Below are 17,694 nucleotides of genomic sequence, written 5' to 3'. Positions count from 1 at the left end.
AATTACAGTGATTATGTACCAACCTATTTGAAGGAACCCAATGGTAATAAGAAGGCTAACAGTGAAGACCCAGAGTTCGATCTAGTGGAAGAGAAGGGTTCAAATAAATGATCTATGTTATGATTTGTTTCAATAAATTTTATGCATAATAAAATGTACTTCGAATATTAATTAGTAATAATAAAGTATTTTCTTGATTTCTTCTATGTTTATGTGTACGAATAAATTTTAATCTTTTTGTTTTCTTTCTCTTAAATGTGAATCTCAGGAAAAATATGTCTTTTAAGTTAAAGAATAAGAAAACTAGTTCCAATGTGGGCAAGGTCCTTAAGAAACTAACCCATCTTGCTAAAAACATAACCCAAGTAGCAAATTAGGGGAAGGGTTCCGAAAATGGGGACACCTTTGATGAAGTCTTTAAGGGAGTAAATGCAGCCAAACTACCCTTTTTATTAGGAAAAGAGGACCCAGCTAGCCTTGAAAACTGGATCCGAGAGCTCGATAAGTTGTTTGATGCAATCAAATGTCCAGACAATATGAAAGTTAGTAATGGTGTCTACTACCTAAAAGAAGAAGCTGACTTATGGTGGACACAAAATAAAGAGGAATTAATGAAAGACCCTGATTTGGCTGGGAGGATTTTAAGATAGCTTTGAGGAAAAAGTTCTATCCTGGCCATTTGAGAAAACAGAAATGTATGGAGTTCACTAACTTAAGGATAGGGACTATGACTATGAGTGAGTATTATTCTAAGTTCATAGAACTGATGAGGTTTGCACCGGAAGTAGTACCAACGGAGGCTATCAAGGCCCAAAGATTCGAACAAGGGTTAACCTGGAATCTACAAGGAAAATTGGGTGGGGCAACCTTTGAGAGTCTAGATGAGGTGTATGGCCGAGCTGCCCATTTGTATGGGATCAAAGGAAGGGAACTAGGGAGCATATCTGGGGAGAAAAGGAAGTCCAACGATCAACCCCAAGGGAGTGATAAGAGGCCCAAGAACAATGTAAGTTTTGGGAACCATGGAGATAAGAGGGACTTTAAAGGGAATTTTAAGAGAAACCCAAACCAGGGTGATGAGAATAGAGAGAACAGGGATAAAACTAGGAGAAGTTACTTCTGTAAAAGATGTGGGAAGGATCACCCGGGGAAGGATTGTGCAGGTAATAAAGTGACATGTTGATACTGCCAAAAATTGGGACACCGGGAATACGAGTGTTCAGGAAGGAAGCAGACTTGAAGAATGGGAAGGTTCAGGATGGGAGAAATCCCCCAAAACCCTCACAAACTAGTGGACCTGCCCAGAACACTGGAATCAGTAATGGTGGAAATACCCCTAAGGGCCGGATTTTCGTAATGAATAGCCGTGAAGTTGAGACTTCCAATAATGTGGTAATTGGCACTTTTCTTATACGTTCTTTATCTGTGAAAGTTTTATTTGATTCGGGTGCGTCACACTCTTTTATTTCTAGGACAGTAATAGAAAGTCTCCAGTTAGAAAGTCCAGAGTTAGTTTCCTTGGATGTAGCTATTCCAACAGGGGAAGTTAGAGAGTGTTCTAGACTTTTTAGGAATGTACCCCTAACTATTTCAGAAGGTGAGTTTCCATCGGACCTAATTGAATTTGATCTCAAAGATCTTGATGTGATCGTGGGAATGGTCTGGTTGGGAAAGTACAAAGCCCAGATAGATTGTGCAGCGCAGAAAGTCACGCTTTATGGCCCAGCGAAGACCAGAATGCTTTATAGGAAGGAAGGGAAAAGTCAAGGGATAAGAATTATTTCTGCTTCACAACTTCAGAAGTGTCTTAAGAAAGGGTATCCGTTATTTATGTAGCCTCCAAGAGATAAGGGATGAAGGGGAAAAGAGTGATAGAAAATTACCTGTTGTGGAAGAATTTCCCGATGTATTTCCAGATGAAATACCAGACATGCCACCAGAGAGAGACGTGGAATTCACGATTGACTTGGTCCCTGGAATTGGACCTATTTCCAAGGCCCCATACAGGATGGCCCCAGTTGAGATGAAAGAGCTAAAGGCCCAGTTGGAGGATTTGCTTGAAAAAGGATACATTAGACCCAGTTCCTCACCCTAGTGAGCTCCAGTACTGTTTGTGAAGAAAAAGGATGGGAGTTTAAGGTTATGTATTGATTACTGTGAGTTGAATAATGTAACCGTGAAGAACAAATACCCACTGCCCCGGATTGATGATTTGTTTGACTAGTTAAAGGGAACAGGAACATTCTCAAAAATAGATTTGAGGTCGGGTTATCACCAGTTAAGGATTGCAGAGCGAGATATTCCTAAGACTGCTTTCAGGACCCGTTATGGCCATTATGAGTTTACAGTAATGCCGTTTGGGTTGACGAACGCACCAACAGTGTTCATGGGCCTGATGTACCGAATCTTCCGACCCTATCTGGATAAGTTTGTAGTAGTATTTATTGATGACATTCTGGTTTACTCAAACAGTAAGGAGGACCACGAAGACCATTTGAGGAAAGTGTTACAGTTGTTAAGGGAGCATCAGTTATATGCCAAACTTTCTAAGTGTGAATTCTGGTTAGAGAAAGTTGCCCTTTTGGGGCATGTGATTTCTATGGAAGGAGTCTCGGTTGACCCGGCTATGGTGCAAGCTGTACAGGAGTGGCCAATCCCAAGGAATGTGTCAGAGGTAAGGAGTTTCCTAGGATTGACCGGATATTATCGGAGGTTTATAAAGGATTTTTGGATAATAGCAAGACCGATGACCAACTTAATGAAAAAGGAATGTAAGTTCATTTGGTCTCCTGAGTGTGAGGAAGCATTTAAAACCCTGAAAGAAAAATTGACGACAGACCCCGTGTTAGCATTACCTGACGAGAGTAAGTAGTATGAGGTGTATAATGTGTAGGGTTTCGTAGTGACCCGACACTACGCGGAAGGAAACCCACCAAGACCCGCCCCTTAATTAAAGCAATTAACAAGCATGATAAACTTAATCAAACAAGATTAAGAACAAGAATTATACCTTTGACGCGTGCTTCGCTCCCAAAGAGCTCTTACTTCAAAATTCCGAGAAGACGAGATCTCCGACGGATCGTACCCTCGACCCGACCCGAGCGTCCTAAGTCTTGAAGGTTAGTCAAGACCTGGACAAAATAAATATGAGTTTTACGAATCAAAGGTTTACTCTTTCTTAGAGTTGCCTTTTTAATTCCACTCAAGGTTGTTTTCTCAAAATCCCAACCAAGTGGGTATTTATAAAGAATGCGGACTTGTAACCCCTTTTCATGATCAATGTGGGATCATGTGCAATTGCAATAATTTATTTAATTCCAAAATAAATAATTAGGCAAAAGCAATCACAAGCCAACAAGTGGCAAAAGGAGAGAATGGGTTAGGTGAGGACCACATCCCATGAGGGGGACCATTGCCTTGCTCCCCAAGGGAAGCTTGGTGGCTTTGGTCCCCACCTCTCCTTAAACCGCCACTCACAAGGGGGTGCTGGGCTGCTGCCAGCTAGCACGCCAGCTAGCATGTGCCAGCCAGCCCAGACCATATCCCAGCTAGGCAGTGCTGGTTGATGCTTGGCGCTGGTGCGTGCTAGTGCTAGGCGCTGGTGCGTGCTGGCGCTGGCCCCAGCATCCCACGCACACACGCACACACCTCGCGCACCATGCACACCCTCACATATCCAGCATGCGTGCTGCTAGCGAGCCATGCATGCTGGCCCCCTTTGTCTCGCACCATACGCACACACCTCGCAGCATCCCTCGCACATGCACTAGCTACGCACCATGTGCACTAGTCATGCACAGCACGCATCGCACCACGCACCACGCACCAGCCTTGCGCCATTGCTAGCCCAACCATCGAGCTTATGCACGCAAGGCCTAGCATGCGTGCTGGGCGACGCTGCCAGGCATCCTCGCACTAGCACGCATCAGCCAGTGCCAAACACTACCATGCTTGGTGCGAGGCATGCACATACGCACATGCACATGCGCCAGTGCCAAGCACTGCGATGGCTGTTCTTGGTGCGTGTGTGTCCCTGCAGTGTTGCGATGGTGTGCGGTGGTGCCTAAGCATCATGCTAGGGCTGCGATAGCGCGCCTAGGCATGATACTTAGGCTGCGATACTGCCCATGCGCACCCAGGCACCCAGGCTAGCACACTGCTAGCTGCGATGGGCTGCCTGGTGCTTGTGGGGCTTGCGATAGTGCCTAGCACACCATGGTGCGCCTAGCACACACATGGTGCGCCTAGGCTTGCGATAAGCTAGCCTAGCCTAGCTACGGCTACGCTCATACTTGTTGCTTGTGATTTTGCGACGTTCGGTCTCGACGCCCAAGGCTCGATTTTCGACGTTTGTATTCGTAAAACTCTGTCGACTCATTAAATCCTTTCGGATTAATTCGTCGTCTCGGATCGGTGATTCGATTGGGTTCGACCCGAAGGGTTCAGTTAAGATTAAGCTATAATATCAATTGTACCTTGATATTACTGATCGGAAGCGGCCTCCACCTAGGCATTCTGATCACTTGACCTTACTGAAGAATTAGCTCTGTAATAATTTTGAACCCTCTATAGGAAGAATACACTTGTTGGAAGGACACCATTCCTTTCCATCTCCCACTTGTCCTTCCGGACAAGTGTGCATACAGTGTATAGCTCATTTCCTATGTCACTTAATGTTTCTTCGTGAACTATAAGGTAAGATTCTTTGTCATCCTTATTACGTTCAAAAGTTTTTCTCGATCTCCGAGTTCGACTGTCAATAAGCAGATGATTTCTAAAATCCATCAGAGCACGGCCATGCATTTTCACAGTCTCGCTCTTCGAGCGGCCTTGTAAACAACAAAACATTTTCCCTATTGTCAATAGGGGGACAATCCCAGTCTTGTATTGTAAGTTCCTCTTACTAAGAGGACATAGTCTCCTGAGTGTTCCCGTTATAATCCCTAGTTACGGCAGACATTTGGAAACATCAAAGTGCCTAGTACTCAAACAAGAAAACTTCACAGTACTCATGGTCGGAGGAAACAAGTTCCGATAGTCATAATGAGAAATGTACTTATGAAAAAATTTAAATTTTTTTAAAGTACTCTCATAGGTCTTATCCAATATAGTTCCAAACTGTACCTGTGCAAATGATTTATGACCGTCATGTCCTCGCAACACAAGAAACGGTGCTGTAAATAATACTACACACTAATCTATGGCGGTCATCAATCGTCCATCTGTTAGATGACCTCGATTAGGGACAATTTTTGATTTAATATTCAATGTTCACTTAACAGGTGTTTCTTTATCCAAGACATGGTCTTGATACCCTGTTTTGAATGTTTCCGTAAATCGAATGGACTCATTATTTAATTCTAAACCACAATTAAATAGTAATGGAGTGAATGATAATTTTGCACAAAAATTAATTACTCCATTAATGAATGGTTTTAAGACAGTGTCTTACATTAAATATCCTATTTAATTAAAACACATGTACTGGGAATTTCAAAGCCAGTCTCCAAAATGCTTGATTCCCATTGCCTCAATGTGCTTGTTGTGTTTCACTTGAGGCAGCGGTTTAGTCAAAGGATCGACTACATTATCATCCGTGCCAATCTTACAAATTCTTATTTCACCTTCGGATTTCCATTCCCTTATCATGTGAAATCGCCTTTGCACGTGTTTGACCTTCTGGTGTTCTCTCGGCTCCCTAGCCTGAGCGATAGCTCCATTGTTATCACAATAGAGGTCTATCAGCCCCTTGATTGAGGGTAAAACACCAAGTTCTCTAATGAACTTGCGAATCCAAACAGCTTCCTTGGCAGCTTCTGAAGCAGCCAAGTACTCGGCTTCAGTTGTAGAGTCTGCAGTGGTGCTCTGCTTGGCACTTTTCCAGCTAAACGCTCCTCCATTCAGACAGAATATGTACCCCGACTGTGACTTGAAGTCGTCTCTGTCAGTCTGGAAGCTAGCGTCGGTGTAACCTTCAACAACCAGTTCTTTGTGGCCTCCATACACCAGGAATTTATCCTTGTTCCTTTTCAGGTACTTAAGGATGTTCTTGGCCGCAGTCCAATGCGCCTCTCCTAGGTTCGATTGGTATCGACTCGTTGTACTCAGGGCATACGATACATCTGTCCTTGTACATATCATGGCATACATGATTGATCCGATTAGCTAAGCATATGGGGTCTAATTCATTCTTTCTCGCTCAACAGGTGTCTTTTGGCATGGGACATGGGTAAATGCCCTCTTTTGGCATTTTCCATGTTGAATCGAGCCAGTACCTTATCAATGTAAGTACTCTGGCTTAATCCAATCATCCTCTTAGATCTATCCCTGTAGATCTTGATGCCCAATATGTACTGTGCCTTTCCTAAGTCCTTCATTGAAAAGCACTTTCCCAACCAGCCCTTTACGAACTCCAACAATTTTGTGCTGTTTCCAATGAGCAGTATGTCATCGACATACAGGACTAGGAATGCAATATCACTCCCACTGACCTTCTTGTATACACAAGACTCATCTGGATTCTTGATAAAACCAAACTTGCTAATGGCTTCATCAAATCGCAGATTCCAACTTCTGCTGGCTTGCTTTAGTCCATAAATGGACTTCTTCAGCTTGCAAACCTTTCCAGCATTGCCTGGATCGCCAAAACCTTCTGGCTGTGTCATATACACAGTTTCTTCCAAAATTCCATTAAGGAAGGTGGTTTTGACATCCATTTTCCATATTTCGTAATCGTAATATGCAGCAATCGCTAGGATGATCCGGATGGATTTTAGCATTGCAACTGGTGAAAAAGTTTCGTCATAGTCAATCCCGTGGACTTGTCTATAACCTTTTGCCACTAGTCTAGCTTTGTATATTGATGCATTTCCATCCTTGTCTGTCTTCACTTTGAAGATCCATTTGCAACCAATGGGTGTATAACCCTCGGGCAAATTCACCAAGTCCCAGACTTGATTTTCAGACATGGAGTCCATCTCGGATTTCATGGCCTCTTGCCATTTTGCAGAGTCGGGGCTCGTCATAGCTTGCTTGTATGTCGCCGGCTCATCACCATTCATGATTAGGATGTCCTGATCGTCGGTTAAGACGATACCGAGGTATCTGTCTGGTTGAGATCTTTGCCGTTGCGACCTAAGTAGGGTAATCGGTTGAGCATTTACATTGTCTGTTTGATTCTGACCAATCTTCTTAGATGCTTCCAAAGTATCTAGATTATCAGTTTTGTCAGGTTGACATTGTTGCTCGTCCTCTCGAACTTCGTCGAGTTCGATTTTCCTCACACTTGTCATTTTGGAAAGGTGATCCTTCTCCAAAAAGACACCATCACGAGCAACAAAAACTTTGTTCTCGGATTTATTGTAGAAGTAATACCCTTTGGTTTCTTTTGGATATCCCACAAAGAAACACTTATCCGATTTGGGGTGAAGTTTGTCCGAAATTAATCGCTTGACATATGCTTCGCATCCCCAAATCTTGAGAAAAGACAACCTAGGAGGTTTCTTAGTCCATAATTCATATGGAGTCTTTTCAACAGCTTTTGACGGAGCTCTATTCAGTGTTAGTGCTGCAGTTTGTAGCGCATGTCCCCAGAAAGAGATAGGGAGTTCACTAAGACCCATCATTGATCGAACCATGTCTAACAAGGTTTGATTCCTCCGTTCGGACACTCCGTTCCATTGAGGAGTTCCGGGAGGTGTCAACTCTGAAAGAATGCCATTTTCTTTCAAGTGATCGTCGAATTCATGGCTCAAATATTCGCCACCTTGATCCGATCGAAGTGCTTTAATTTTCTTGCCAAGTTGATTTTCAACTTGTTTCTGAAATTCTTTGAACTTCTCAAAGGATTCAGATTTATTCGACATTAAGTAGACATAGCCATATCTACTATAATCGTCGGTGAAAGTGATGAAATATCGGTAACCTTGTCTTGCGGGTGTGCTCATTGGTCCACATACATCCGTGTGTATTAGACCTAATAAGTCACTTGCCCTTTCTCCCAACTTGGAGAATGGCTGTTTTATCATCTTGCCTAATAAGCATCCTTCGCAATTTTCAAACGACTCTAAGTCGAATGAGTCAAGAACACCTTCTTGAGGAAGTTTCTTGATGTGTTTGATGTTAATATGGCCAAGACGACAATGCCACAAGTAGGTTTGATTCGACTCGATGGTCTTAGCTAGTGGTATCAACTTTTGTCTAATCTTATGTATAACATGCAATTTAATTGAACATAAATTTGTAAGACTAATTTGAAACAACTATTGTCAAAGTCTTACACTCAAAATTCCTAAGTGTCCAACACCATGGATCATAATATGTTCAAAAGGCATGATGGAAAACTAGAATTAGTTTAATTACATGTCATAGACAAAATAGTGCATGCAAGCACGACCGAAAAACCATCTTCGTCGTCTTCTTGTCCATGCACCAACACTTGATAAGCTTCTCACTTGGTCCCTAAAAATGCAACATTAAGTGAGTCATACTTGGTATCTAATACCTATGATAAGCTTAATCCACAAGTGTTAAGGAAGATACCTGAGGTAGTCGGAGTGATCCCCTCTTCCCCCTCTTCCTTGACGAGCATGAATTCCCTCTTGTAGTGGCCTTGCATGCCACAATGGAAGCATCTCATCTTTGCCTTGACCTTCTTGAACTCCTTATTCTTAGCTCTCAAGGGCCTTTTGTTCATTCCATAGGAAGTGGCTTGGCTAAGAATTTGCACCACCTCCTTGAGGGAGTGTGTCTCCTTTCTCGCAGCGATATGCACTCTAAGTGCATCATAGCCCGAGTGGAGTGAAGCAAGTAAGATATGCCCCGCCATCTCATCTTCCAATGGGATTCCGAGAAGCTGCATGTGTTTGAAGAGTCTAGTCATTCCAAGCACATGAGGTCGTAGGGGTATACCAGGTCTCAATTTGGCATTATAGACCTTTGTCCAAAGCCGTCGCCTTTCCTTAGCAAGACATCCCACGTTTGGTGGCTTTATCCTCATGTTTGAGAGTGACCTAGTCAAGTCAAACACAAGTCCATCAAAGTTTCCATTGTCACTCTTGGTGACTTACATTGACGACGTCCTCAAGTGCCTTGAGGAACATGTCCGGAAGGTAGGAGGAAAGAGTTTCCTTCCAATCTTCCGGGATGGAATTTTCCATGAGTCGTGAGACCCTTTTGCAATTGGAAGACCATTCTTCATGAGCCTTGTTGGTCATGATCCCTTTGGCAAACAAGCTTGGAATGGGAGTATCAAGAGTATACTCCAAGGAACAATTCGGGAGAGTTCTCCTGAGTTCCTCTTCCTATTCCTTAAAGTTGACCAAGTTTAAGGGAAAGGCCAACTTTTCGGGGAGTTCCGGGCACATTTGGTTGTTGTTTGAGTTACTTGCAGACATTGTTCTACAATTGAAAGAATTTGAAGTGAAAAATCATTCATACATCAATAAGTTGAAATTTAAAACGTTCATTCATATATATTCAATCTTATTGAACATTTTATCCACGCATTTAAAATTGTCCCTTATGGGCAAGAATAAAATGATTTCGAGATCCCATAGATCAAGAAATGGTTAAGCATGCTTTGGCTTGTCTTAATCATTAAATATCTTAAGGTAAGCAATCCAATTGCTAATAGCTCCAAGCTACTCTCGGTTTGATAAAATGTCGCATCTAATGCACTCTTGAAATTTTATCTCTTTTGCCACGACATCTAAGGACTCCTTACTGATATCGTTGAGCTTTGGCGTAATCCATCACGTACGCGCATTAGTTCGGTAAGTGTTGTTCTTGGAACGGCAAATTTTAGCTCAATATTATTAAGGGACCTAGGGTTTTTATGTTGGTTGATTTAAGTGAACTTAACTAATCGTCGCAACATAATAGAAAACCTAGACATGCATCTAGGAATCATATATAATAACAATATATATAAGGCATAAAATTAGATGCATTTGGCAACTAGCATGACCCCTTGAAATCTTCAATTTCCATGGGTCTTCATCTTGGCTCGTCTTCGTTGAAACGCCGTCTTGAGACATCTTGGCCAAAATGAAATAAAAGAAGCTAGCTAGAACGACTAAGATTAATCTAATAGTACAAAAATACTTAACGGTTCGCAGACCGTATTTAGATTTACAAAAATACATAACGGAACACAGTCCGTATTTTCTATCATAGTCGGGCCCCACTAGTTGCCATTTTCAAAGAACCTGTTTTGAAAACAATCTTCCATTCACTATTTGTGAATGGCCCATGCAATTTTACGAAATACATAATTAAACACGTAAAACTAGTAACTAACTTAGGTGGTTAATCCAATTAACGCGCCTAATTAAAACTAGTCAAAGTGGTTTAATCCATTATTTCTAAACGCAAAATGCTAACGCACTTAATTAAGCTCCCACTAAATTCCGCACCCGTACTTAATTAATCCAATTAATTAAGTCGGCATAGCCCATAATTTGTCAAAATTTTGCAAAATCGAAAATCGAGGTTTTTAGCCTCGTTAAAATAATTATTTAAAATTATTAAAACAGCATAAATTGTCGCAAAATCATAGCTCAAGCTTAAGCAACAAGGCATCATCCTATGATGCATGGCGCACCATGGCTGCTGGGCAGTGTGTGCTGGCTGGCTGGGGCTTGCTGCCTCGCTGCCCAGCAGCAGCACAAGCCCGTCAGCAGCTCATGTTTCACACGCACAGCAGCATTGAATGGCTGGCCTGGCGCTTGGTGCTAGCATGCTGCGCCCAGCACAACACACTACGCTGGCCAGCACCACGCATGCCTACATGCATGCTTGCGCCTGCAGCAAGTGGGGGCTGGTTGGTGCTTGCTTCCACGCTGCCCAGTAGCGCCTCCAAGCATCCAGCAGCCAAGGCCACTGCCCAAGCCCAGCCATAGCATCCCTCCCCACACAGCCACACACCAAATGATGCATAGCCATATGCGCACCACAGGCAGCCTACATGTGGGCTGCTAGGCAGCCCGGCTAGCCTTGGTGACGCTTGCGGTTTTGCATCGATTTGCGTGCATTTTACTTGGAATTTTAATTCCGATTTGTGTGTGACAATAATCAATTCTAAATTACATTTTAGAATTAATTTGAGGGAAAATAAAATAAAATAAAATTAAGTCTAACTTAAATAAAATTTATTTTATTGGTGCACAAGCCTAAATTTATCCAAAATTTCAATTTTGAACAAAAATTAGGTCAAACTTTATGCTTAAAATAAAATGAGCTATGTGAAAAACAAGTTTATGTGAAAAATTGGTATATCAACTTAAGCACTAATAAACACTCCATTATTATGCTAAAGGATATTTTATGACCAGTAGATTAGTGATGCAAATGTGCATTTAATCTAACCTTGTAATGCTTGCATTAATCAAGGCTTAAAAAGAATTAAAATTTTCGTTGAAAAACGAAAAACCCTAGAAAAATTGGGTTTCTAGTTCGAATTTGGCTTCTGGACAACCCTAAAAGGATTGAAACAGTTCCAGAATATCGATTCCACCCAAAAATCACTATTTTTGAGCCAAAATCTGGGTTCGACAGCCAAATCGATAATAAAATCGAGTTTTTAAAAATTAATTAAAACGAGCATCTAATCTAATTAGAAGAACATGAACCAGAAAATTAAATTCTTTTAAAACACCTTAATTAAAGAATAATTGCAAAAATTAAAAGGAGCGTGGCTCCGATACCGCTGTAGGGTTTCGTAGTGACCCGACACTACGCGGAAGGAAACCTACCAAGACCCGCCCCTTAATTAAAGCAATTAACAAGAATGATAAACTTAATCAAACAAGATTAAGAACAAGAATTATACCTTTGACGCGTGCTTCGCTCCCAAAGAGCTCTTACTTCAAAATCCCGAAAAGACGAGATCTCCGACGGATCGTACCCTCGACCCGACCCGAGCGTCCTAAGTCTTGAGGGTTAGTCAAGACCCGGACAAAATAACTATGAGTTTTACGAATCAAAGGTTTACTCTTTCTTAGAGTTTCCTTTTTAATTCCACTCAAGGTTGTTTTCTCAAAATCCCAACCAAGTGGGTATTTACAGAGAATGGGGACTTGAAACCCCTTTTCATGATCAATGTGGGATCATGTGCAATTGCAATAATTTATTTAATTCCAAAATAAATAATTAGGCAAAAGCAATCACAAGCCAACAAGTGGCAAAAGGAGAGAATGGGTTAGGTGAGGACCATATCCCATGGGGGGGACCATTGCCTTGCTCCCCAAGGGAAGCTTGGTGGCTTTGGTCCCCACCTCTCCTTAAACCGCCACTCACAAGGGGGTGCTGGGCTGTTGCTAGCTAGCACGCTAGCTAGCATGTGCCAGCCAGCCAGCACCAGCCCAGCCTCGCATCCCAGCTAGGCATACTGGTTGATGCTTGGCGCTGGTGCGTGCCAGTGCTAGGCGCTGGTGCGTGCTGGCGCTGGCCCCAGCATCCCACGCACACGCCTCGCGCACCACACACACCCTCGCATATCCAGCATGCGTGCTGCTAGCGAGCCACGCATGCTGGCCCCCTTTGTCTCGCACCATACGCACACACCTCGCAGCATCCCTCGCACATGCACTAGCTACGCACCAAGCACACTAGTCATGCACAGCACGCATCACGCACCAGCCTCGCGCCATTGCTAGCCCAGCCAGCGAGCTTATGCATGCAAGGCATCCTCGCACTAGCACACATCATCCAGTGCCTAACACTGCCATGCTTGGTGCGAGGCATGCACACACGCACATGCACATGCGCCAGTGCCTAGCACTGCGATGGCTGTGCCTGGTGCGTGTATAGCCCTGAAGTGTTGCGATGGTGTGCGATGGTGCCTAGGCATCATGCTAAGGCTGCGATAGCGCGCCTAGGCATGATGCTTAGGCTGCGATACTGCCCATGCGCACCCAGGCACCCAGGCTAGCACGCTGCTAGCTGCGATGGGCTGCCTGGTGCTTGTGGGGCTTGCGATAGTGCCTAGCACACCGTGGTGCGCCTAGCACACACATGATGCGCCTAGGCTTGCGATGAGCTAGCCTAGCCTAGCTACGGCTACGCTCATACTTGTTGCTTGTGATTTTGCGACGTTCGGTCTCGACGCCCTAGGCTCGATTTCCGACGTCTGTATTCGTAAAACTCCGTCGACTCATTAAATTCTTTCGGATTAATTCGTCGTCTCGGATCGGTGATTCAATTGGGTTCGACCCGAAGGGTTCAGTTAAGATTAAGCTGTAATATCAATTGTACCTCGATATTACTGATCGGAAGCGGCCTCCACCTAGGCATTCCGATAACTTGACCTTACTGAAGAATTAGCTCTGTAATAATTCTGAAACCTCTATCGGAAGAATACACTTGTTTGAAGGACACCATTCCTTTCATAATGATGCGTCAAAGTTTAGGTTGGGGTGTGTTTTGATGCAAGCTAGGAGAGTAATCGCTTATTCCTCAAGACAACTGAAGACATATGAGCAGAATTACCCAACGCATGACTTGGAACTTGCTTCCATAGTGTTTGCCTTGAAGATTTGGAGGCATTACTTGTATGGAGTGACTTGTAGAATTTTCACTGATCACAAGAGCCTAGGGTATATCTTCACCCAAAAGGAATTAAACATGAGGCAGAGAAGGTGGTTAGAATTTATCAAGGATTATGAGCTGGAAATCCAGTACCACGAGGGTAAGGCTAATGTTGTGGCAGATGCCTTAAGTAGGAAGTCAAGACACTCGATATATGCGATGATATTACCGGACCAACTGTGTATAGAGTTCCAAAAGATGAATTTGGAAGTAGTAGAGCAAGGAGAAGTCACTTGAATGTTGAACGCTTTGATTATATGACCATCGATTTTCGAAGAAATTAGGAACAGTCAGTCTGAGGATGGAAAAGTGAAGAGTATAAAAGAGAAAATGGGGGAAGGGCAGGTATCGGATTTCACCATTGATGAAGACGGTGGACTTCGTTTAAGGGAAGATGGTGTGTTCCACAGCACCGTGGAGACATCAAACAAAGGTTGATGGAAGAAGCTCATAGTTCTCCTTATTCAATGCATCCTGGAGGGGACAAATTGTATAAGGACATGAAGAAAATGTTTTGGTGGCCCAATATGAAAAGAGAAGTTGCAGAATTTGTGGTCAGATGTCTAACATTTCAGAAAGTGATGATTGAACATCGCAGACCACAAGGAAAAGTCCAATCATTAGAAGTGCCTAGTTGAAAGTGGGATTCCATCTCTATGGATTTTGTTGGGGCATTACCCAAAACTCGGGCGGGAAATGACACCATTTGGGTAATTGTGGATCGATTGACGAAAACAGCTGTCTTTATACCCATGAAAAACACTTGGTCCATGGAGCAGTTAGGAAAAGCCTATGTTAAGTATGTAGTAAAGTACCATGGGGTGCCAAGAGATATTGTGTTAGACAGGGATTCAAGATTCTTATCCAACTTTTGGCAAAGTGTGCAAAAAGCAATGGGGACGAAACTATTAATGAGCACGGCATTTCACCCTGCCACGGATGGACAAACCGAGAGGACCATCCAAACGTTGGAGGATATGTTGAGGGCATGTGTAATGGAATATCAGGGGTCGTGGGAAGACCACCTAGATTTGATTGAGTTCTCCTACAACAATAGCCACCATGGAAGTATTGGGATGGCACCATTTGAAGCCCTATACGGGAGGAAATGTAGGAGCCTGGTCTGTTGGAGTGATATCAGTGAAACAATATTACTTGGACCAGATATGGTTGAAGACATGGTTAAACAAGTCAAATTGATACAAGAAAAGATGAAAGCAGCCCAAGACAGACAAAGAAGTTATGCTGATCCAAAGAGAAGAGAAGAAGAGTATCAAGTAGGAGATAAAGTGTTGTTGAAGGTATCACCCATGAAAGGGGTTATGAGATTTGGGAAAAGAGGGAAATTAAGTCGAAAGTATATTGGACCATACGAAATTACTCAGCGGATCGGAAAAGTGGCATATAGGTTGAACTTACCTAGTGAGCTAGAAAAGGTCCATAATGTGTTTCATGTGAGCCAAATCCGAAAGTATGTACCTGATGCGACTCATGTATTACAACCTGAGAACATAGAATTGGAGGAAAACCTGACTTATGAGGAAAGACCTGTCAAAATTTTGGATACTAATGTCAGGAGCACAAGAAATAAGGATGTGAGAATCATAAAAGTGTTATGGACAAATCATAGAATTGAGGAGGCAACATGGGAAGCTGAAGCCGATATGCGGAAGTGCTGCCCAAACCTTTTTCTTGAGCTTAGTGGTCGAGGTACGGGAACATAGCTCTTTTAAGGGGGGTAGAGTGCGATAGAGTTTCGCGCGCGTTTATCTCAACCCTCTAGGTTAGCAGTAGGTTGTGTCTAGTTAGAATGTGCATGAAATTAACAAACTAAAACCTACCTTCAAAGAAAGAAATTTTTTAATTTTTCCTCATTATTCTGCCTAGTTTCGGGGCGAAACTTCTTTTAAGGGGGGTAGACTGTAATACCCCGTATTTTTGAAAGGTATTTACTAAATTAAAGAGTATTTTAGTCTCGTATTTTGACGTATTTTCTAAATTTATTATTTTCCTAAAGAGTATTTTAGTTTTGGAGCCAAAATGATATTTGAATTTTGGCGCCTAAATCATTTGTCTTATTATTTAACAAAACTAATTAAATAAAACCATTTTATAGCAATGTTATAAATAGTATTTTTGATTTCTCGAAAATTAAATAATTAAACCAAAATTATATTAATTGGGTTAAAATAAATTAATTAAATTAATTTCCTAAACTAATTAAATGATATTTTAGGATTTTATGTAATGAAAACTTGATTTGTTTTAATATTTTTCTAACTTAATTATTTTCATGAAATATATATATTTAATTATAAAATATTTTACCTAATCTAATGAAATTAGCATAAGTAATCCAAAAATATTAAGTTAATTATTTGCTTAATATTTTCGGCCACCCCTAAATTATTTAATAAATTAGACTAATTTCCTAAACTAATAAAACTAAAATTCTTTATAATATTTTCGGATATTAATAAAGAAAAATCTGATTTTATCTTTCTAATTATTAATTTTCACAAAATAAATTTAATTAAATTATTAATTTTAGGCATAAAAATATTTTACAAAAATCTATGAATTAACATAGAGGGACCGAAATTATTGAGCTATATTGAGCTCAATATTTTCGGCCACTCATAGTTTTTTTAAATGATTTTAATTTATTTTATTAAAAATAAAAATCCTATAATATTCCTTATTTCTACTCCTAAATCAAAAATTTATTTGATCTTATTCTATACTTGCACTCCAAGCTCAAAACTTACTAAACAAAAATTTCATGACCAAACTAAAATCTAATATTCTTCCATACATTTAATTATTTCCTAAACCCTTAAAACCCTAATTCCCATTATTCTTTGAAATTGCCATAATTTATACCCACCCAAAATTTCTATAAACTCATCACCTAAACACCTATAAATACCCCTCTTCCAAACACCCCAAGACACATATTAAAACCTCAAGAAATCTCTCTCTCCCTCACGGTTTTCCTCTTCTTTTTCCTCCCCCAATTTCCGGCCACAACCATCACCAGCGACCACCCTCACCGGCGACCACCTGCTGCCGCCGGCGACCACCAGTCACCACCACCAGCAGCCTCCACCTCTCACTGTCGGCCACCCCTTGCTCCTCCTTTGCCTTTGGTTTCCATCTCCATCCTTCAATTTCTCCTTTCTCCTAACCTTGTTTTACATTACTAAGCATTTATAAATGAATATATATTATTTCTTGCATAAATTATAGTACGAAAACAGAAAATTATTTATATTATAAAAAAAACAGAAAATTATTTTATTAAAATATAATGATACATTACAATAAATTCATGCACATATAGGATATATTGGTTAAGTTGTTGTGCTTATTTGATAGCCTTATATTAATTAAGGTTATAATATTGTGTAGGGTGTTCGTGATTAAGTGAAGTAATTGTGTGAATCGCTCGTATTACGATCAAGGTACGTTATGTGGTTTGATATCTTCGAAAGTTGTCTATGAAATTATATTTTATTATGTTTCTTATGAGATTATGTTTTATGATGATTTAAATTAATGATTTTGGTTAGCCAAAAGAGATTTTGAATTGTGATTAAAATTATTAAAAATGATTGGATTAAAAATGATTTACAGGTTTCTTGATATTCAAGAATACGGGATTTTTTTTTAAAAGGTGCTTTTAAGCGAATCAATCGATATGGTTATGAATCCCACTTAGGGAATGGATTAGAGAAGACTATGGAATTTGCATGACCTAGTCTTTCATTAAGATTGGCCTTTGTTCATAAAGTAAACCACTTGGGGGGTGTGCACACTTAGTGAGGAATTGGTTTTAGAACGTAATCGATTGAGTTTGAACTTGTCTTGAAAGAATTGCATTGGAAAAGCTCTTACATGAGTATGATGTTGGGAAGATTGTTTTGGAATTATTGGAATTAAACTTAAATGATTTAATTGATGTTTTACTTATCTCACACATAATCCACTTAGCATAATTTGCTAATGCATGCTTTTGTTTTGCCTTTGCCCTGTTTACCATTCATGGTAAGCAGGTGAACTTTTCAGGTGGAAGTTAATTGATGCATATGGGAGTCCACGGGAATT

The 17,694-nt window shown here is 41.2% G+C and overlaps 2 protein-coding genes across 2 annotated transcripts; both read left to right on the top strand.

Moving 5' to 3' along the window:
• Positions 1-727: 727 nt before the first annotated feature.
• On the top strand, positions 728-2,095 carry LOC110702998. The gene is made up of 3 exons (XM_021880755.1): positions 728-1,163; positions 1,217-1,664; positions 1,837-2,095. The coding sequence occupies exons 1-3, from the start codon at positions 728-730 to the stop codon at positions 2,093-2,095; spliced, it is 1,143 nt and encodes a 380-aa protein (XP_021736447.1).
• A 255-nt stretch (positions 2,096-2,350) lies between these two features.
• LOC110702997 (uncharacterized mitochondrial protein AtMg00860-like) lies at positions 2,351-2,872 on the top strand. The gene has a single exon (XM_021880754.1). It carries the CDS (start codon positions 2,351-2,353, stop codon positions 2,870-2,872), a length of 522 nt encoding a protein of 173 aa, XP_021736446.1.
• The last annotated feature ends 14,822 nt before the right edge of the window (positions 2,873-17,694 follow it).

This window comes from Chenopodium quinoa, unplaced genomic scaffold (genome assembly GCF_001683475.1).
Source record: "Chenopodium quinoa cultivar QQ74 unplaced genomic scaffold, ASM168347v1, whole genome shotgun sequence".
Taxonomy (NCBI): domain Eukaryota; kingdom Viridiplantae; phylum Streptophyta; class Magnoliopsida; order Caryophyllales; family Amaranthaceae; genus Chenopodium; species Chenopodium quinoa.
The sequence above is the reverse complement of the archived record's forward strand: the minus strand, read 5'-3'. Positions and strand labels throughout refer to the sequence as shown.

What these genes read in the sequence shown, in the direction of transcription:
- LOC110702998 (XM_021880755.1), top strand. Translation starts at nt 728, where the DNA reads ATGACTATGAGTGAGTATTATTCTAAGTTCATAGAACTGATGAGGTTT. An exon ending in CCCGGGGAAGGATTGTGCAG is followed by an intron (nt 1,164 to 1,216) that starts GTAATAAAGTGA and finishes CGGGAATACGAG; the next exon opens with TGTTCAGGAAGGAAGCAGAC. An exon ending in GTGATCGTGGGAATGGTCTG is followed by an intron (nt 1,665 to 1,836) that starts GTTGGGAAAGTA and finishes TTATTTATGTAG; the next exon opens with CCTCCAAGAGATAAGGGATG.
- LOC110702997 (XM_021880754.1), top strand. Translation starts at nt 2,351, where the DNA reads ATGCCGTTTGGGTTGACGAACGCACCAACAGTGTTCATGGGCCTGATG.